This window comes from Miniopterus natalensis, chromosome 19 (genome assembly GCF_054644295.1).
Source record: "Miniopterus natalensis isolate mMinNat1 chromosome 19, mMinNat1.hap1, whole genome shotgun sequence".
NCBI lineage: Eukaryota > Metazoa > Chordata > Mammalia > Chiroptera > Miniopteridae > Miniopterus > Miniopterus natalensis.
This window is the reverse complement of record NC_142099.1, coordinates 15715896-15737258: the sequence shown is the minus strand read 5'-3', so window position 1 is coordinate 15737258 and position 21363 is coordinate 15715896. Positions and strand designations below refer to the sequence as shown.

Here is a 21363-nt window from a genome sequence, read left to right as displayed (position 1 = left end):
GACTTGAGGGTGGGAAGCCAACATTCTTATCCAAATGGTAACGCGCAAGGTCGAAGGAGCCTGGGCCCTGATGACACTGCTGGGCCACCACGCCTGTTCCAGACTCCCGTTAAATGAGAAAAACAACCTCCAGCTCTTCAAGCCAGGCTTCCTGTGGCTTGCGGCTGCAAGCATCCCTAACCGATACACCAGTCGCTGGGAAGGGCAGGTGAGGCGCAGGGGACGGAGCTGTGGAAAATGGGAAACCAACGTAAACATTTCAGAGACCAGTCGCTGGGCAATTAAATATAAAAGTCATAACATGCTTACTGTCTCGCTCTCCTTGTGACCTTTTTTTCCCCCCCTCTCCAAGCTTCTCATTCATCAAGAATTTATATTACATTTCCTGTCCTCTTTCAGCAGGACTAGCCCTGGCTGGTGTGGCTCAGCCGAGCGTTGTCCCCTGCACCGAAAGGTTGCTGTTTTGATTCCTGGTGAGGGCACATGCCCGGGTTTGGGGCTTGATCCCCAGTCGGGGGCTTGCCGGAGGCAGCCCATCAATGTTTCTCTCACCCTCTCTAAAACATCAATAAAAACATTTTTTTTAAAGGCAGAGGTCTGATTGCCAGCATTGTCTCCATCACAACAGTGGAGTTGGGGCTTGTCAGGAGGGTGGTTCAGCCACACAGTCCTAACTCCCTGCTCTCAAGAGCATCACTTTCTGAGCTAGGAATCCTCGCTCGGTTTACTACACAGAAAGTACTGGAAGCAACGCTGGGAATGATCTGAGGACGCAGACCCCACGTGCATCCTAATTCATGGCAGGGCATTTAAGGAGAACAGAGGAAGCCTTGGAGCGCGTCACCAGCCACGCAGGCTCGCTTTTCTGACTTTTAGAATGAAGACATACACATGCCTGCCCTGAGGGAGGCCATAAGCATCATAGCTCATGTAAACCGAGCACTTGACATCAGCCACGTGCTCACAAAACAGAAGCGGGGTTTCCATCCCGGGAAAGTCAGCGAGCTCTGCATTTCCAAGCAGAGCAGCTCAGCCCCCAGTATCTAAATCGCCCTCACTGGGTGATCGTGGACAAGGCACCACTTTTCTCATCTGTGAGCGATCAGCACCTACTTCATAAGTATGTTATGGAAGACTCGGGGTGTCATCCTGCTGCGGAGCTGAGCACAGCTGCTGGCACCTGGCTATGCCCAATAAACGTCAGCTGTTGTTGTCGTTAAGACTGACACTTCTCCTGCCCTGTTGGCTCTCCCCCTTTAGTGTATAAACACTAAATTCAGTTTTTCCATCCTATAAAAACTAACAGACCACAGCCCAGGGTCAAGTACCAGGGAAGGGCAAGCACCGGGCATAGAAGAAGAGCATGCCGTTAAGAGCCAGAGGGTCGTCTGTCTGATTCCTGGCTCTACGGCTTTCTAGGTATGTGACCCTGGGCACATCTCTGAACCTCAGCTTCCTCACCAATAAGCTGGGGGTGAGGAACCTGCCTTGCAGGACTGCAGTGACGTTAGGACAGAGGACTCAGTAAGTACACAACACGATGTCTGGGACATAGAAGACACTCAACGTATGGTGAGAAATAAATATTACCTAAAACACAAGGTGCATTTTAACTTGCAATCGAGCTGAATGCCAGGAAGCAGGATCTTGGAGGCCACTTGGAGGCTGGCTACCACACACGGCCTCGCCAAGCAACTGTGTCGATTGTGAGAGGTAGGTCTTTTGGATATTCTGAGACCCAATTTCAAACATTGGGCGAGGGGTTCTCCACACCAACAAACCATTTCAGACACCAGCAAGGGTGTCCAAGAATTCAACTCAATTCTGACACTCTACCTAGAGAGACCAACAGATTCCACAGGCTAAGGATTCGGTCCTACAAGACTGCCCCCCCTTCAGATGCCAGTCACAGGCCCAGACTGTCACCTGTGTTTCTGTCAGACTGGCTACAGATTGGAGGTTCCCAAGACCCCCTCCTCAAGGTTTGATTAATTTGCTAGAGCAGCTCACAGAAGTCAGAGTGACATTTTACTGACTGTATTACCCACTTATTTTAAGAAGATATGACTCAGGAATGGCCAGATGGAAGAGATGCACAGGGCAAGGTATGGGAAGGAACACAGAGCTTTCGTGCTCTCTCCAAGTGTGTCACTGTCCCCAAATTTCCACGGGTTCACCAGCTCTCTGAACCACATCCTCTTGAGTTTTTATGGAGGCTTCATTACACAGTTGCAATTGATTAAATCATTGGCCATTAGCAATTGATTCAACCTCCAGGTCTTCTCCGCTCCCTGGAGGTGATGGGGTGAAGGGCAAGGAACTGTCCAATTCTCTAATCACGTGGTTGGCTGCCATGGCAACCAGCCCCATCCTCAGGTGGAGTCCAAAAGTCACCTCACTAACATAACAAAAGACACCTTTATGCTCTAATCACTTAGGAAATTCCAAGGGTTTAGGGAATTACGAGCTAGGAACTGTAGACCAAGACCAAATGTGTGTATTCTCAATCACAATATCACTGTACAGATCAGTAGAAAGAGCACTGGGAAACCCATAGATTTGGGCAGAAGGAAGAAAAGAACCCAGCTAAGACCTGCAGACAATCAGAGGGACGTAGAAGACCAGGGGGTGTCGATGTTGCTGCCAAAAGAGTGAAGCAAGATCCCAGAAAGAGTGCAGAATCTATATAAAATGCTGCAATGATAGAAAAAGACGTGACTGTCCAAAAATGCAAAGTTATATTTAACTTGGGCTGCACTACGTTCCTGGGTTTTATTTGTCTGTTCTTGTTTTTAGCAGATTAATCTTTTTGATTCAGTCTTACTGGTGCTTATAGTAAAATCATTTGGACTTCCCTGACCACAGGCTGGCTAGATTTTGTGGAAAATCAGCCTGGGATACTCGGAGCTTGTTAAGAAACTCGCTGGATCTAAAATATATCCACAGATAATCTGCAATGCATGTCATTCCCATTAGATGCTCAGGGGTCACTGACATAGGGTCAATTCCTGACTTTCCACATCCGATGTTTTTCTCCTTTTACCATGGGGCAAAGAAAATAGCTCTTTCTCTTGAGACAATTCCCCAACCTCGAGTGTTGGATATAACCTACCATAACTGGGGTTTTAAAGAACAAACTGTTCTCTCACTTAACGCCAAAGTGCCTTTGTGTGTGCCCTACCTCCTTCCCATTCTCTCATGACTTAATCTTGCAGGTGGGAGATCACAGTTCCATCTTTAAAAATATACTGTAATGCATTGTTCATTTAAAACCCTTTGAGTCATGCGTGCTGAAATCTGTTGCTTGGATTTAACTGATCATCAGGGGAGACATTTTCTGTTCCCTGTGGAATAAAAGAATTCAGAAAGGAAATGAATAGATGAAAATGTTCCAGTGATGAATTCCCTCTCTTAATAATACATGTCACACTGAGGTATTATCTACTTGTAATACTTAACTCCGGTCCAATAAGGAAGAACCAACCAGTCACTTAGGGAGCCCTGGGGAGACAAAAAGCTGGATTTGCATCCCAGCTCCCATAATTACCAATGCGCCCTCTCCTCGAGACTCAGAAATTTCCAAGTGATGTGGGAGAATGTTTACCATCTAGTAGATTTGTTGAAAGGATCATGACTCCATACGTAAAACTCCTAGTGTACAATCCAGGCACAATAAGTGGTGGCTATTTTATAGGGAAATGATTCTTAGCCCTGTTATCATCCAGCAGTGTCTTGTAAAATTAATTCAGGAGGAGCTTTCATCTTTACGGGCTCCCATTGCTCCACTGGAGGTAGGATGAGTGGTAATGAGCATTAGGATGCTCTAAGGGCTTTCATGGTCATTTTGCCACCTGGTCATCACAAGAACGTTCAGAGGCATTTAAAATCCGGAGAAGGTAGGCATTGTTGACCAGTAACGCCCAATGACACAGGAGCGAATAGACTGCATGGAGAGATCCAGATCCCAGCAATTTTCTGCTATAATATTCTGACTCCTAAGAAAACAGAAATGTAAGGAATAAGCAGTAAGATGGGAATATTTTAATAATCTTTTGTCACTTTCTATGGAAAATATTCTGCTTTTCTGTGAATTAATTCGTCATAGGCTGTCATTTGGAAAGTAAAGTTTATGCTAATTACATGCCAGGAAAAAATCATGATGACCCTAATATAGATCAGGGCTTAAATTTTTAAATTTTTACATCATTTTGATGAGTGGAGCAAGGAGGGGCTGTGTCATGGGAAGGTGTGGGAGATGCCACCAGGGGGTGCTATACTCTGTTTTAACCACCCATTCATGGATTGGCAAGTCCCTTAATTCCCACTTGTAAAATGGGGTTAATGGTACTTATCTCTCAGATGGTCATAAGATTCAAAATGAAGATGAGTTGATAAACGTAAAAAATATGTTTAGGTACAAGGGACTATGGAAAGAGAGAAAGTAACATTTTATCTATTTGTGAACTTTCTCAAAAGCCAAAAGTTTTGGCTATGTGTTTTTGCACACCAAGCTTAATCCACACTTTGCTCTGGTTTAGGCGTATTTTCTGGCATGTTGCTCCCATGGCGTGGGGCTCTCTGAGGCTCCTACCGCCCCTCTAAGCATTTATTTAATTGACAATAAGTTAATTAAATAAATGACTCCACATCGAAGATCCCAAGTGGATTGTGCCCCACCAGTAATTTATAAACTCTTAGCATATGCGAAGCTCTTGTAAACATTCAAACATTTCACAGATCCCCATGGGAATAGCTGTTGGGCTTGTCATACATATTGACCGAGAAAATCCACATGGACACATGGACTCCTGGACAACAAAGGTTCAGGCTCTGATTCCTACCCAAATGTCCATCTTTATTTCTCCCATTGTCATGAATATGGTCTTTGTGTGTAGTTTTAAAAGTATGTTTTTCTTCTTCTCTCTTTTTTTAAATCCTCACCCAAGGATATTTTTTCCATTGACTTTTTCTTAGAGAGAGAGAGTGGAAGGGAGGCAAGAGGAGGAGAGAGAGAGAGAAACTTCGACGTGTGAGCACATCGACTGGTTCCCTCGACCCTTTGGTCTGTGGGCCAACGCTCTAACCACTGGCCAAACCGGCCAGGGCTGATTTTCTTCTTAGATACACGCCATAAGAAGCACCTTCCCATAGAAAAATGCAAATAATAAGTAGAGTGCCAGGAAAACCCATAAACGCCCGTTTTGCCTGTGCTGTTGCTCTGCAGCCACTGCGTGGCTGATACGGGAAGCCCAAGTCGTCCAGAAGAGTCCGAGCAGCCAAGAAGGCAGCGTCCCTGGAGGCTTTGTTCCCGTTCCTTACAGGCCTTTGTTTTCTATTTCGGCTTGAATTATGTATCTATCCATGCACCCACTGAAAATTTTTGGAGCATTTATATCTGCCAGACACTGGGGACAAAAGGGTGAGCAGAGCAGTCACAGCCCTACCTTCATACGGGTGACATTTTCTCTCGGAAGAACTTAATTAACTGCAGGAGAAAACAGCAGCCAGACAGCTTAAACCCCGGCGAAAATAAGCTCAGCCCGGATGGAACAGAACGGAATGCGCCTTAATGAAGCCGCTCCCTAGCGCCCCCTGCTGCCTCCATCCTGCACGGCAGCGCCTGCCGCTCGGGCTCCAACACCACGCCCCGCCCTGCAGTCGCCGAACACACTCCCAGGAGCATCTTCCTGGCTGCCGCCCGCATCTGAGTGGGACACTCCCTGGCTCCAGGCTCCAGAAGGGAAATGGAGATGGAGCAAGGTCTGCCAGCCAATCTGAGGGAGCCAGTGTTTCCTCAGCGGGAAGGAGGTCTCCATGTCCAGGAGAATTCCAGGAGGTGGGGCTGCGGGGGAGCGGGGCTTGGCCCCAGAGGCTGGGGAAGGCAGGAAGGTGAGGAGGGCAGGCTGAAGCTGACCAGGTGCTTACTGCTGTTCAGGGGGCTGGGAGTTTCCTGTGTCTTGCAGTGAGCCCTTTGCTCTGGGGAGACAACGTAATTCTCTCTCATGAAAGGACTCAGTTTCACAAAATCACCCTAAGGCCCTGGGGCGTGCACGTGTGTTTCCTCCACTGAAGGCCTCTACTTAATGGGAACAGAGGAAGCTAGCTCGTTTCCTAGAACATCGGTTCCTGGGGAAAAAGCAACCGGAGTCTCCTGTCTGTACTGGGCAACCCCTGGGCATTGGGTGGACTTGGCTTAGGTGCAAAGGTGGAAATCCTCGGAATCAGGGGACCTCAGTTTTCCTCTGGCTCTGCCACTCATTGGCTGTGTGACCCTGGGCAAGTCCCTCTCCTTCTCTGGGCCTTCGCTTTCTCATCTGGGGAGCCCTTGTGCTCTAGCATTCCGTGCAGGCTTTGCCAGGGAGGTGCTGAGGGCCCGCAGAGGGGTGGTGATGGGGGGCCAGCGCGGGAAGGCAGATGGGGGGCTCGAGCGGCCCTTATCGCATCAGGCCCCAGGGCAAGAACAGATGGGGAAGCGCTGCAATTGAGGGAAGCCCGATGAAGCCCAAAGCCACATTTTCTTCCCATAAGCATGTCCCCCGGGCTTTTGCCAGGAACCACAAGCAACATGGAGAAAGACTGGCTTCGAAAACTGGGTTGGATCAAGTCAAAACGCCAAGGGTTGTTCCACGCGACTGCCCTGACCAGCACCCACACGGCGCCACAGCGGCCGCTCACGTCACCAACCGCCTGCAGGTTGGGGGAGATAAAGAAAACGAGGAGAGTCCGGGCAAGGAGACCCCGCACTCGCTGAGGGGCTGCGGGAACGAACTGGGAACCCGCGGGGACTGCGGATCTGTGCTCCTGGATCACCCGAGTCATTGCTGTGCCGTGGAAAGGACATCAGCGACCCTGCGAGCGGTACCGAGCCAACGGCAGCAGCCAAACCGCCGCTTTACCTGGAGCGCTTTCCTCCGTGGGCCCGGGCCCGGGAGCCGCCCTTTACCAGCGAGGCCAGGCGGACCCGGACCAGTTCTTCCGACGATAACTTATCTTTTTCAAACAACCATTTCCGTCCTGTTTTTCTCTGACTCAGGAACTGAGAATAGTGCCCTTCCGTCAGCAGTAGGCACACACCCACTTGCACGTGTCCCAAGTTCAAGTCTAACTTTAGAACCAAGCGGATAAGAACAGGGTCTTTAGAGCAAGATGCACTTTCCCAGTCGCGAAGCAGGCCTGCCGGGCACATCCGAAATATTTACCTCCCCGAAATGAAGACAGTAGGTGACATGTTTACTTCACACATGTTGAAGATGTTATCAGAAATATTTACCTCACAAATATAGAAGGCATTCTATGAAATATTTACTTCACAAATGCTGAAGATTTTTATCAGAAATATTTACCTCACAAATGTTGAAGACGTTCCATGAAATCTTTACCTCACAAATGTTGAAGATGTTACTGGTATTAGACGGCCTAAATTGCTCCAAGGCAAACATCATTTTAAAAGTTACCGATGAGGCTACGTCCTGCGTTCTGATCTGCCCTTGGCATACGGGGTGAGTTTTTTTTTTGTTTTATCTTTTTGTTTTTGTTTTTTTCCCCTTTTCATTTATTAACGTATAAGCAGGGATTATTAACCTCACGTTCAGAAAGCCCATACATTTGGACGGGGGGGGGAAAAAACCCACATCTTTATTGTCACCACCTTCTAACTAAAATTTAGGCTTAGCATTTCGTTGCGTGTGGAGACAGCCATAAATCTGGCGTATCGGCAGTGCCTGCGACGGTCACCGGCAATGCGGTGACAGCACTTACACTCAAAGCTGCCTTGAAATTAGACCCCCCAGCCCTGCCAGGCCTGGATTTTAGACCTGTGCTAATAAAGGACGGGTATGTTTCAAATTTTTAAAATGTTTTGATTTTATACGTTTTAAAACATCTTCCTGAGAAGGGTTCCAGAGATTTCCCTAGTGAGGTTCGTGGCCCTTGCACACCTGCATGAACACGCACACGCACACGCACACACGCGCACAGAGAGAGGAGACATGGTAGAAACTAACATGGGCAACGTGCCTGCAGCACAAGGCTCGCATTAGAACGCTCTTCCAGAGCCCTGGCCAGGTAGTTAGAGCACCATCCCGGCGCACCCAGGCTGCGGGCTCGATCCCGGGTCAGGACATACGCAAGGATCAACCGATGGGTGCAGAAATAAGAGGCACAACAAAGCCATGTTGCTCTCTCTCTCCCTCCCTCTCTCTCGAATCAATAAATTTTAAACAGCCGGGGACAAGGGAAGAATTCCGCTTCTGCTGCTCCCCGAAGCCTGGGGCCCTCGGCCCGTGTGTTCTGTCCGGCTGTTGTCTCTGCCACTGCTACGGGGACAGAGGGACTGCGTCTTAGGCACGTCTGTATCCCCGGTTCCGAGCACAGTGCCTGACACAGGGCAAGTTCTCAACAAAGCGTGTAGAATAAATGGAAATACGAGCTGGAAATAAACCCTGCTGAACTCGGCACTCGAGTAGTCGTGCCGGAGGACGTGGGCACGTGTGAGGGTGTGTGTGCCGGTCAGGGCGGGGGGTAGAGGGATATTACGGGGACGTGTGATGCATAAATGGGACTTCTACTTTTTTTTTTTTTTTTAAATTCAAAACAGACTTCTGGAAGGTCATTTTCTAAGAGTCTTGCCGGCAATGTGAAAACAACCCTCCTGTGCGTAGCCCCACCCGGCCTCACGTGGCCACCTCTCTGCCCCCTGCGGGGCTGGCTCCCAGTATATATGAACCGCAGGGCCACCCAGCCAGGCACCTCTCCGAGCAGGAGAGCCTTCCAGAAGGAGCCTCGCCCAGCCTCTGTCCAGAGGACTCTGCACAGCACTGCAGCCACGGGCCCAAGATGCCAGCTGTCCAGCTGCTGCTGATGGCCTGTCTGCTGTGGGGTGGGGGGGCCAGGACAGCCCAGCTCCGCAAGGCCAACGACGGGAGTGGGCGATGCCAGTACACCTTCACTGTGGCCAGCCCCGGTGAGTCCAGCTGCCCCGAGCAGGGCCAGGCGATGACAGCCATCCAGGACCTGCAGAGAGACAGCAGCACCCAGCGCGCAGACCTGGAGAGCACCAAGGCCCGGCTCAGCTCCCTGGAGGGCCTCCTCCACCGGCTGACCTTGGCCCAGGCGGCCGGGCCCTCGGAGACCCTGGAGGGGCCGCAGAGAGAGCTGGACACCCTGATGAGGGAGCGAGAACAGCTGGAAAGTCAAAGCAGGGAGCTGGAGACAGCCTACAGCAACCTCCTCCGGGACAAGTCGGTGCTGGAGGAGGAGAAGAGGCGGCTGGGCGCAGAGAACCAGGATCTGGCCAGGAGGCTGGAAAGCAGCAGCCAGGAGATAGAGAGGCTCAGGAGGGGCCAGTGTCCCCCGGCCCACAGCACCTCTCAGGTGGCACCACCAGACTCCAGGGAAGGTAAGAAGGTGACATCGTTCAGGGTGACCTGTCACAGGTGGTCCAGGCCTGCCCTTCCCGCCCTCTGCTCCTCCCAGAGGCAGCACATCAGCACCAGGCAGGTGGACAGAGGGGGGCGAAGCGATCTCTTTCCCGTTGCTAGTAATTTAACTCCCGACGGTTCTGTTTAGGTTCCTGGGGCCGGATTTTGTGCCTGCTCATGACAAAGTTTTCACAGCCCACAACCAAAGGACCAGGCGAGATGCACCTGCACATGATCAGTGGTAGGAAGTGCCAGCCGCCCTTTTCAGAAAACTCTCCTGCTGTGAACCTTTGTTCAGAGCGGCCGATTCCTGTCTTTGGGGGTTAACATGACCTCCATTTATGAAAGGGCAAGAGATTTATGAAATGATGATAGGTGGTAATTTAGTTAGTTAGTTTAATTTTTAAATGTCCTCCCTTGGCAACATAAAGAGGCAGTAACCCTTGGTCAGTTCCCTCAGTATGTTGTTTGGGACGTTTTCCTCCACTTTGTTCCATCTGAGAACCTGTGTCGAAGCCACCAGACAGCTCCTGGAGAAGTTGTGTCCTTCTGCCGTGCAACTCCCCTCGGGGCCCCTGCAGGGGGTTAGTCTGTGAGTGTGCACCAGGGAGGGGCCGGGGCACACTCTCCCCAGTAGTGCAGAAGACAGTATTTGTGTCACTTTTTGTGAAACTGTGTCCCCAGGTATTCACTGTTGAATACGTCATCCAATCAGAAAACAAGTGAGTCGATCGACCCAGTTGTGGGACAGTTAGTCTGGACTCTGAAGATGCTAATGTCAAGATTGAAGGGGCCTGGAGAGACGCGGTGGCCCAGTGCAGTGGTGACCCTAGACTCACTGCTGCATCTGGGGGAAAGAGCTACAGGGGGCAGGTTTGGGATTAGTGAGGAAAGCTGCATGCAGACTGCTGAGTAGGTGGTTATTGGATTCATGTGAGGTTTCTTGGGTGCGTTATGGCATCATGGTCAGGAGCTGTCGGGAGGGCTATAATTTACTTCCAGGTGACTCCGCAAAGACTGTAAATAGAGTGAGAAAATGAAAGGTAAAACATTTATGGCAAAATAGTAACAACTGGTGAATCAGCAGGGCAGCTGAGACCAGGTCCCAGCTGGTGACACCTGCGCCAGGAAGGTTGCCATAGCAATGGCTGGAAAAAGGTGGGCAGGATAGGCTGAGGCGGCAGGGACAACGCAGGTGCTCACACAGGTGCTTTGGATTTGGATTTCACCCCCTCCCCTACAGGATGGGGGTAACAGTCCCTCGAGGGAGGGGTTAGTGACCACGCAGGCTGGGAGTCATAGGGGTGGGTCTCCAGCAAGGAGCAGCCTCCTGGGAAATGGATTATAGCTACAAAGGGCTTCTGTTGCTTGAGCTGCACTGTTGTTTTAAAATGTCATTTAATGATCAAAATGTCAACATGTGTTAGGACAGCACCCAGGACAGTGGTCTTAGTCTTCTCTTTCTCCCAGTACTCCTGACAACCTGCAATTATGGGGGCACCCCAATTTCTCTTCACCCCATTTATACAATACTGCTTTCACTTGTCAGGCAGTGATAGGAAACAACTATAAAAACCATTACAATGTCACTTGCCTATGTTTATTGATATACAAGCAAGTTGATAAACTGTTTCTGGGTTAAGGTCTCTAGAAGGTGTCTATAAAGCAGAGGTGAGGGAGAAAGGGAAGAATATGCAGATTTTTCAGAATTTTGTAATAAACATGAAACTTTCACCCTAGCAGGACTGAATTTTAATAGAAACTGAGCCCTAAACATGAACTGTCTGATACAATGTAGTCCTTAATATTTCTATAACCTTTTTATTCTCTGCCCCCCGCATTCAGAATGATATGATTTTGAAACATTCCCAAGAAATTTTGACACATCCTTATTGAGTACCGTGTTATTTGAACTTTGAGCTAAGAATACTGAGGCTCAGAGAGGTTGAGTAACTTGCCCAAAGTCACATAGCAGGCACATGGCTGAACTGAGCTAGGAAGCTAGGAACTCCAGCCCAGTCCAGGCCCCTTCGCACCACCGCTTCCCTGCCCTCGGGCCTTTGGACCTTCGGGCCTTGCATCCGCTCCCACAGGCTTCGGTCCACATGCCACACAGCTCTACTCTGGGAGTCTGCCCGTTGCCAGATGCTCTGGCTGACACAACCATGAAGAAGCCAGCAGGCTTCTCATCCAGCCAACCCACCTGCCAACTGAGAGCTGGCCTTGCAGTCACCCTGAAAGCCATCCCCTGACATTTTGTTTTATTGTGATTCCTGTTTACTTCAAAAGCACATGAGGTGTGGTTCCTTCAAAGTGTGGTGGAAAAGGGGAAGGAAGGAGGGAGGGAGGGAAAGGGGGGGAGAGAGGGAGAGAGAGAAACATCTCTGAGGCTCTTGTAAAGTCTCTGGTAACAATCTGGGTCCACAGAGCAGATTAAGTCAGGGACATTTAATATAAAGAATTTTTTTTTGAGAGTATGTTTATTAAAGCTGGGGGCAGTGAAACAAGAAAGGGGTTAGGATAGAAGGAGCAACAGGAGAGCCTAGAAAGGGCTGCTTTGGATCTCTGGAAATGTTATAGGAAAGAAGTGATCCAAGGCGGGACTGCTGTCAGCTCACTGGGAAGTCAGAGAAAAGGGGGCCTTGGGGACAGGTTCAGGGGGTTAGCCCAGATGAGCTGGCACCACCCATTGCTCCCCCGGTTGCAAGTCGGTTGCAAGTCTCATGGGGATCCTTAGAGTTTAGGAGATGCACGCCTTTGGAGGGAGAATAGGGGGAAGGGAAAGGCGCAGGCGTGCTCCCGGGAGGAAGAGTTCTGTAAGAATTATTATCGACGATAAAGGAGTAACCATGAGATGTAAGTCAATTCTACATGGCACACTCGGGCTGCAGAAGGACAAACTTGAAGGGGTTGGGGCCTCAGTAGGAAGGTGGGGTTCAGCTCATCAGATAGTAGGGAAGGTGGCCAGAGTTGGTCCAGAGCTGCAAAGACTATCTCCTGAGTGCAGATCCAGCAACCCACAACCTGTGGCTGGGGGCCCAGTGGTATCAGGGACAGGCTACAAGAGCCCTGCAGAGCCAGGAGGGGTCCCTGTGCAGGGACTCTGGGTTCCAGAATGAGAGGGCTGTGGAAAGGTCATGGCTAGTTCAAGGTTTCTGGGGCTCCACCCAATGTGCTCACACTCAAGCTACCAACCCAGCTTCTGCAGGAGACTGCAAATTTTCTGCCTCCCACCATGTCCCTGTAGCGCCCTCTACTGAGAAAGCTTCACACCGCGCTCACTTCGAAGGAGAAATGCCTTGTTTTTCAGAGAGCATTCAGCCCGGAAAGGCAATACATTTACAAGAGACACAACACAACAGCGTGGAAGGGTTCACAACTGCCATGGCCTTGGCAGACACACGTACAAGTCCTAGGCCCACCACTTACCAGCTCTGTGACCTCGAGCAAGTTACTTAACCTATCTGAGCCTCAGCTTCCTCATTTGCAAAATGAAGATAATAAAGCTCACTCTCAGGATTGTTATGTGGAATAGACGTAATGACAGCAAGCACCTGGCCCAGAGCCTGGCTCCCAGGAGGCACTCAGGAAGAGATGGAAATCATTAAATTAGGCGCAGACTACAATCTGAAAGCCTTATTCTAGCTCTGTATTTTCCTAAAACTTGTAAAGACACCAGATCACATCATTTATGTGAAACTGCTTTGAAATGTGGAATGACTGACAAATACCTGTTCATCATCTCTGTTTATAAAGAAGCTATATTTCAGTATTTCGGCGCCAACATTTTAGCTATCTTCAAGGAAGTCACCTGTGAAAATGCCTGTTTCTGGGGCTTTTTCCCAGCTTTATTTCCTCTGTGTCTAAAGAGGCCATTTCTCTTCTCAATTTTCTTTTCACTGGCTTGTGGGTGTATGTCCCTACTTTTCTCAATATACATCTTTTTCTCTTTAAGTCACTAAATGATATGACCATCCTAACTACATTCGCATACCAAGGCTGCCTCAGTGGGCTACACCTTTTGGCTGAAGGGTCTTCACGGCTCACCAGCCCACTCCAGACTGAGGGACATCCCCAGGCGGTGGGACCCACCTGCCCCTCCAGGGCAGTCAGACTCTCGCGCAGACCAGTTGTAAAGCTGCCACAGCCAAAGGCCGGGGTGGGGGCTGCAGATGGAGAGGGTAGTGATGAGGTGACCTGGCTGCCGGACCACAAGATGCCGCCCCCGGTACATCTCTCCTGGTACTTCTCTGCGGGGCCCCCTCCTCTCAGGATCAGTGAGAATTACAACAGTGTCTTCTCCTGACCTGCTGGCCTCACGATACCCGAATCACAAACCTGAATTTCAAAGCAGCTAAGCCTGTTCCTTGGGGGGGCTGCTTTTCCCTTGTATTCAGGACCCCCAGGTGACCTTAACCCTATGCCAAAGCAGCGATGTGTGACAGCGGGGTGACTGTCTAGCCAGTGTCCTCACACCTCTCCCCTCCTCGGTGGTTCTGACCCTCCCTAAGTTCCTGCGGGATTTCTGCCCTCTCTTCCTTGCCCAAAGCCGGTCTCAGGAAGAGATCTGACAGGATATTTCAACTGAGCCTGTAGAGCTTAATCCGCTACTTCTTACAGGAACATCTGACTTATGGCAAAGAAAAAAAAGCCCGAAATGATGCAGGGGACTGTTCCAGGGACCCCAGGAGCAGCCGAGGACCTTCCCAACATCCCTGAGTCAGACGCCGTACCTATTCGGAAACCAGACCTTCTAGTGGGAGTTATTTTAATGGTGTACAAGCTGTTGTTATTTTGAGTACCCTACTCTGTGCCTGGCAGAGTGCTATGCAATTTATTACTTGTGAGCTTTTTATTATGGAATTTTTCCAACATTCACAAAAGTGGAGATAACGATAGGAACCCCAGTGGACCGATCTCCCAGCTCCGACAGTTGTCAGCCAAGTCCAGTTTTGTTCTCTCTCCCTCCCCGCATCTACTGTCTTCAAACACATCTCAATCATCATCACATCTTTGGAAGCCTATTGAAATGCCATCCCCAGCCTCACGGGCCATTGTTCTTCTTGGTACCATATTGTCTCTTTCCTTTGAATACAGTTTCTAGATGGAATTTGGAGAACGTGGACTTCCAGGAACTGAAGTCAGAGTTAACAGAGGTTCCTGCTTCCCGGATCTTGAAGGAGAGCCCACCTGGCCATCCTGGGAGTGAAGAGGGGGGCACTGGTATGAAGTTAAATGTATTTTCTGTTGCCCCTACGTAGTCTTAATCTGTATCTAGTCCTGTGTCTGCTCCCTCTCCAGGGCAAGCCAGCAGGAAGTCAGACTCCCCCCCAAAACTCTGTGTCTTGTCACCCCCACTTGGGAGAGTAGACTGGGCTGGGTGCAGGGGCTAAGATGAGAGGTGTGCCTGTTTCACCCACGTGACTGTCACATCAGCTTGATTACAATGACATTTTCCAGTAGATCCTTCATATCTTTATCTCAGGGCTTGATGGACACCACACCATCTGAGCACACAGGCTGTCACGAAAGGCAGCTTTTCTAAACTCCGGGTACTTAGGAAAAGTACAGGTACCCCCTCTAAGGTGTTCCCTGAGAGCCTGATGCTAAGACAAAGACTGTGGTTTTCAGAAACTGTGACTCTCTGTGTTATTGACAGTGATTGCTAGGACTAAATGGCATGCATGGGGATGGGGCATTTGGAAATATTCAAAATATGATTCCCAGAGATATGAGCCCCTTCTCTAGGAAGTTTCCGCCTTCTCTAAGGAAATTGAAGCTTCCTGTTAAAGCCCAGAAATGTGTTGTGATTCCACTAAATCTAAGTTTTTAACCACCTCTTCATTGGGTGTTTAAAATTACATTCAGATTTTATCATATTAAAACAATGCCTGAGATATATGGTTCATCAGTCAGGGCTTGTAAAACTCTGTTTTATAGAGATTATTATAATGACCTGATTTTTGTCTCATTTAAAAAAAAAATGAGATGAATCAGACATGAAAGTCATAAATAATAATATAATGAACACACATGAGACCCTGGCCAGGGTAAGTCAAATATTATAAATACAGGCCGAAGCCTCCGGGGCAGCCTAGTGTTAAGGTTCAGTTCTGATCACACGATCACATAACACTTACTGATCATTTACTCTAACCAAGCACTTAACATGTCTAATTACACTGGAAACTTACAACAGCCCTGCCACCCAAAACACTATTATTATCCCCTTTACAAATAAGAAAACTGAGGCTTGGAGAGCAAAGTAGCCTATTGAAGGACACATAGCCAGCGGGTGGCAAAGCTGGGATGTAAACCCAGACGGTCTGTCTCCGGGTCCCTGGCTTGTGCCAGCTCCAGGTTACAGACTGACAGGTGAGTCAGTGATTTTATGTTTTGTTTGTTTTTAATTCACCAGGATGCGGAGAACTTGTTTGGGTGGGAGAGCCTGTGACTCTGAGAACAGCTGAAACCATCACGGGCAAGTACGGTGTGTGGATGAGAGACCCCAAGCCTGCCTACCCCTATACCCAGGAGACCACGTGGAGGATTGACACGGTGGGCACCGGCATCCGCCAGGTGTTTGAGTACAGCCTCCCCAGCCAGTTCGCGCAGGGCTACCCCTCCAAGGTGCACGTGCTGCCCAGGCTGCTGGAGAGCACAGGCGCCGTGGTCTACGGGGGGAGCCTCTACTTCCAGGGGGCTGAGTCCAGAACGCTGATCAGGTACGAGCTGAGCACCGAGACAGTGAAGGCTGAGAAGGACGTCCCCGGCGCCGGCTACCACGGACAGTTCCCATATTCCTGGGGCGGCTACACGGACATTGACCTGGCTGTGGACGAGTCGGGCTTGTGGGTCATCTACAGCACCGAGGAGGCCAAAGGTGCCATCGTCCTCTCCAAGCTGAACCCCGAGAGTCTGGAACGTGAACAAACCTGGGAGACGAACATCCGGAAGCAGTCAGTGGCCAACGCCTTCGTCATCTGTGGCACCTTGTACACCGTCAGCAGCTACTCGTCACCTGATGCCACTGTCAACTTTGCGTATGACACAGGCACCGGGAGCAGCAAGGCCCTGGCCATCCCGTTCAAGAACCGCTACAGGTACAGCAGCATGATCGACTACAACCCCCTGGAGAGGAAGCTCTTCGCCTGGGACAACTTCAACATGGTCACCTATGACATCAGGCTCTCCAAGATGTGAAAGGCGGCCATGCTGTGTCAGAAACAGCAGGAGGAGGCGACAGTCAGGGCTCCCGAGGGGCCAGCCAGCCAGCCAAAGCCCACACAGCTTTCCTCTGCTTCCCGAGCTTTCGTTAATCCGGGAGAATGTGCCTTGTCACTGTCACTGTGCCTGACATTGTGGGAATAGCCATCTGGGCACTTAGACAACTTCACAACAGATATGCTTTTCTTTTGTCAGCTTGTAAAGGGATGCTTGGCCCAAACAGTTTAAGTGTTGTGGTGATGTGGGGCAAATGCTATAATGTGTAGTCATTTTTCATGAAAACCACAAGGCTTTTAATAAATGGCCTTTTCTGGCTAAAGAGCGTGTTTGCAGAAGAGTTTGGGGAAATGGGCTGGAGACCAGGTGGAAGCCAGGGCCACCCCCTGCTCTTGCGTGCTGTGTGGTTCCCATAAGCCACGATGGATGGACAGCAGCCCTTCTGCGGGGAGAGGGAAGCTATGCGGCCAGCACTGAACTCATGTGAGATGCACTGACCACAGTTGGCTCCGCATGCTTCAGGTGGAGTCCAGGTGGGTATTACACAGCCTTTTCCCTTGCAATGAACTGATCACACACAGCATCCTCCTTGGATACTGTGGACTAGTTTGCCTAAGGGGAGAGTACAGATTCCAACCAGTCAGATAATCCCTTTGGGTGGGGAGCTGGGATGGCAGGATGCTCATGGTGGGGTGTGTGTGTGTGCGTGCGTGTGTGTAACAGAGGTGCTGCCCAGGATGACTCCTGGCAAGCACTGGAATGCACACCTGCCCAGCCCCATCTCCTGATCCTCTTGGCCCCTCCAGAACTCTTTTCATCTTTCCCCAACTCACCTTCTCTTCACCCTAACTCCACTTTTGTTCTTATTTGCTGTCATGGGCATGAATTTCATAAACCACAACCTCAGGTGAGCAAATTCTATAACATTATTTTCTAACGACTGAACTTAATCTCCATCTTGAGGTGCCATTGTACCTAATGGGTTGGACACCTTCTCTTGCCTGTTCAGCTTGGACTCTGTCCCGTCAGTCCAGTCAGGGTTTTCCTCTCGCCCATTCTCCTCAAGGTGGCATCTGTTGTCTCAGGCTGAGTCTTGAAAAACCCAAATACCTCAGGGTTCTCTGGAGCTCAGATGTTTAATGTCACAGAGGGAGGCCTGGGCTTCTCATCATTTCGATTTAGTAACAAACATTGAGGTCTGATTGTTTTGTTTTTAATTCAAACACAACTGACTACCATAAGTGTTCTACATCATGACAGAAATTAAAGATCAATATACACACATATCAGAGTCTTGGCCGGAAGAACCAAAGAGATGACTCCAGGTGCATTTGTGAGGATATCAATGGGCAACAGTGCAGGAGAAAATAAACAGGAAAGAAAAACAAAGATCTTCCAAGACGGTTTTCAAAGGCAACGCAAGGCCTCCCGTAAACTCTTCTCTGCAGTTATATGTCAAAGTCCATTTCAAAATGACTGACATTTTGTGCCTAGGAGACTTTGGGGTCCTCAGCTGGAGAGGGAGGTGGGGCTGGGGGGGCTGGGGGGTCGGGCGTGCCAGGGGAAAGGACTTGATCCAACTTGGAGAGCATCTCTGGGGCTTCCTCACATTTCTTGGTAAGCATGTCTTCTCTGGGAGGAAAGGCACAATGAATGCTATTTAAACAAAGACAGGATTTTTCAAAACAAGAAAAATAAAACCCCCAGCCCCCAGCCCTGAAAAAGAACCACTTCCTGACCTGTCTACAATGCTGATAGAGCTGTCACCTGGCAAAAATGAGCTACACGCTATTGTACTTTGTGAGTCGGCTCTTCTCAGAGGGAACACACCTGTCTGCACTGGTCCCATGGAACCGATGGCCCTGGGTCCACCCCTAGCAGCCGGCTCTCCGATTTCAGCCCAGGGCAGGCTCTCCCTCAAGGTTTCATTGGCATCCCAGCTTTTCTCGGCCAGCTCAGCCCTGGGCTCACTTCACCTCTCCTTTCTGTCTAATGTACCCTCACCCCCCGCCTACCAGGGCTGGGCAAACCCTGCCTTCAAGGAACTACACCCCACCTGTAAAGTGCTTAAAGACCCATATTTAACTGTCCCCTGACCACTTGCTACGCTCCAGGGATTTGAAATGAAGGAGAAACGAATGACATGCAGATTCTCAGCCACATCTCACAGGAAGTTTTTCAGCCCAGGAAGCTGAGCCAGTCCTGTGGCCAGTAAAAAGCAGGACTAGAATGCAGACTCGGACCTCCTGACCCCAAGACGCAGACTCGGACCTCCTGACCCCAAAGTGCAGACTCGGACCTCCTGACCCCAAGGTGCAGACTCGGACCTCCTGACCCCAAGACGCAGACTCGGACCTCCTGACCCCAAGACGCAGACTCGGACCTCCTGACCCCAAGACGCAGACTCGGACCTCCTGACCCCAAGACGCAGACTCGGACCTCCTGACCCCAAGACGCAGACTCGGACCTCCTGACCCCAAGTTCATCTCTTAGTCAGAGCTGAACCCCAGTGTTGCTCAGCGGAGGTGGGGTGATGGAGAGGGATCATGTATGGGCTTCAGGGGTCTGCTGTCCCCAAACTTTGCAAAGTCCTGCATTTTTATACTAAGAGGAAACATCACAACTTCCACCTGATTATCAAAGTGATCACCCAAAGTACGAGCCACGGATCTGAACTTCATTCCAGCACCTTACCATCACCTCTTGAAGGACCACGTGGGAAAGGTCTGTTTCCCGCAGTGGGTGACCAAGTAGTTTCTTATTCACAAAATCTGCCTCCTCGCCGCCATGGGCGAACAATTTGAATACATTTACACACACCAGTGTCTCCCGCAGCCTCGGGCACCCACCCGACCCTCTGAGCTCTGAGTACCTGATGGTCATGGTGAACCTCCGCCTGGTCACCTCGGACGCCAGGTCCTTGCAGAGGCGGCTCAGGTCATTGTCTGTGGGGCTCTTCTGAGCCATGGCTTTCCGCTTGGAAGACTCCAGGAATTTAGATTCAGTCCCCCTGTGAGTCTAACAAGCACCAGCAACGCACACATCAGGGGTCAGAGGAAAGCCACCTGGTCGAGCCCGGCAAGGTTTGCAGAGGGCTTTCTCTGCGTCAGGGTCCTTTCTGCAGCCCGTCCCCAACCCTGGCCCTGTCGCGAGGCAAGTACTTCCTCAAATACCTGCCATGGAGGGGGAATGAGGGCCTTCTGCCACTGAGCTAGGACAGGAATTCTTCCCCAATCTTGCACTGTGGCAATGGAGGCCCAGAGGTGACTCTCCCCAGGATGCACAGCTGGGCCCTGATGGGTGCTGCTTCCCCTCAGATGGGGGCCACTGCCATGAAGCCTGTCTCTCACAGGCCTGTTGGGCAGGATTGACACCTGCGAGCTTCCCTCCCAGAGCACTTACCTTCTAAAGAATGGGAAGGGGACAGGGACAGAGCTAAGGCTCGGGGCCAGGCTACTTGCTCAGATGTGCGCTTGTTGGACACCCAAGGCTGGATATTGCTAACAGAAATCATAGTAGCCCCCTTTTAGTGCCAGCCACTGAGGGGTGTCCTTTCACAGGACCTTATTTGATAACCAGAGGAAGTCTACCAGGTAAGTATTAAGGTCCCCATTGAGCTGGGCCAGGTGTGGCTCAGCCGTTGAGCACTGGCCTAGGATCCAGGTGATCAGGGTTCGATTCCTGGTCAGGTCAGGGCACATGCCCAGGTTGTGGGCTTGATCCCCAGTTGGGGGCGTGCAGGAGGCGGTCGATCAATGACTCATCATTGGTGTTTCTCTCTCCCCCTCTCCTTTCCTCTCTATGAAATCAATAAAGATATATATATATTTTAAAAGAAGGTCCCCATCAAATGAAGGGTGCATGAGCAGACACATTCAGTAGCTCCCTCAGGGCCAGAGCTGGAATCTGAACCTAGGTCTGCCTGGATTCAGACTGTGCTCGCTCCACTATAGGGCTGAGCAACCCTCGTCTGCCTTGGTGCCAAGCCATCGCCCAAGGAACCAGAGATGCATACCCATTCCTGGCCACCCGGTCACACTCGTGTGGTGACAGTGCCACTCTTAGAACATGCACTGCAATGGCCTGAGCTCACTGGTCCGGTCTTCTGGCTAGAAGTTTGTTCTTAAGAGGAAGCCCAGCGGACTTACCTTTTGATGCCAGATCAGCTGCCTGGTACCCCTTCCATGCCTCAGCTCATGGTCTTGTAAAGAAATGCCCTCACGCCAGACTCTGTGCCCACATTTCAGTCAGTCCACCTCCTCAGCGAAGGAAAAGACTGAACCCCTACCAGCCACTGCCTCTCCTTTTAGCCTCCTGGAGGCTCTCTCTCCCAGGAACTTCAATTAATGGCATTCATTTGTGCCCTTAGGAGGCAGCAGCTGATACAAATTATCCCTGCAGCAGTGACCTTGACGAGAAACCCCCAAAGACAGGGCAGGAGAAGGTGGGTGTGGAGTGCAGAGCCAGAGAAGGGCATTCTGCCACTTGGGCGAGGGGGAAGCACCGTCAGATGCTGGTGGACATAGTATCTACTGATGACACTTTGAAACTAACTCATGTACACCCCTCCTCCCAGCACCATCAGAATCTTCACTCCCACCCCTTCCTGGTGATTGACAGCACTCCTGCTGAGGTGGCAGGTGCTTTGGCTTTGAAAGGAGTTGATTGATGGCCAGGCTCCCACTTTGGAGCTGAGTGACCTTGGGCAAGTCATTTAACG

General features: G+C 50.3%; 1 protein-coding gene across 2 annotated transcripts; it reads left to right on the top strand.

Annotated features, from left to right (window-relative positions):
• Positions 1-8835: 8835 nt before the first annotated feature.
• On the top strand, positions 8836-16622 carry MYOC (myocilin). 2 transcript variants are annotated; one of them, XM_087827764.1, is made up of 4 exons: positions 8836-9397; positions 11071-11073; positions 14517-14642; positions 15838-16622. In XM_087827764.1, exons 1-4 carry the CDS (start codon positions 8836-8838, stop codon positions 16620-16622), a joined length of 1476 nt encoding a protein of 491 aa, XP_087683890.1. The 2 variants fall into 2 exon arrangements, with proteins under 2 accessions (XP_087683890.1, XP_016076882.2); XM_016221396.2 differs by lacking the exon at positions 11071-11073.
• Positions 16623-21363: the final 4741 nt, after the last annotated feature.

What these genes read in the sequence shown, in the direction of transcription:
- MYOC (XM_087827764.1), top strand. Translation starts at nt 8,836, where the DNA reads ATGCCAGCTGTCCAGCTGCTGCTGATGGCCTGTCTGCTGTGGGGTGGG. An exon ending in GAGTGAAGAGGGGGGCACTG is followed by an intron (nt 14,643 to 15,837) that starts GTATGAAGTTAA and finishes TTAATTCACCAG; the next exon opens with GATGCGGAGAACTTGTTTGG.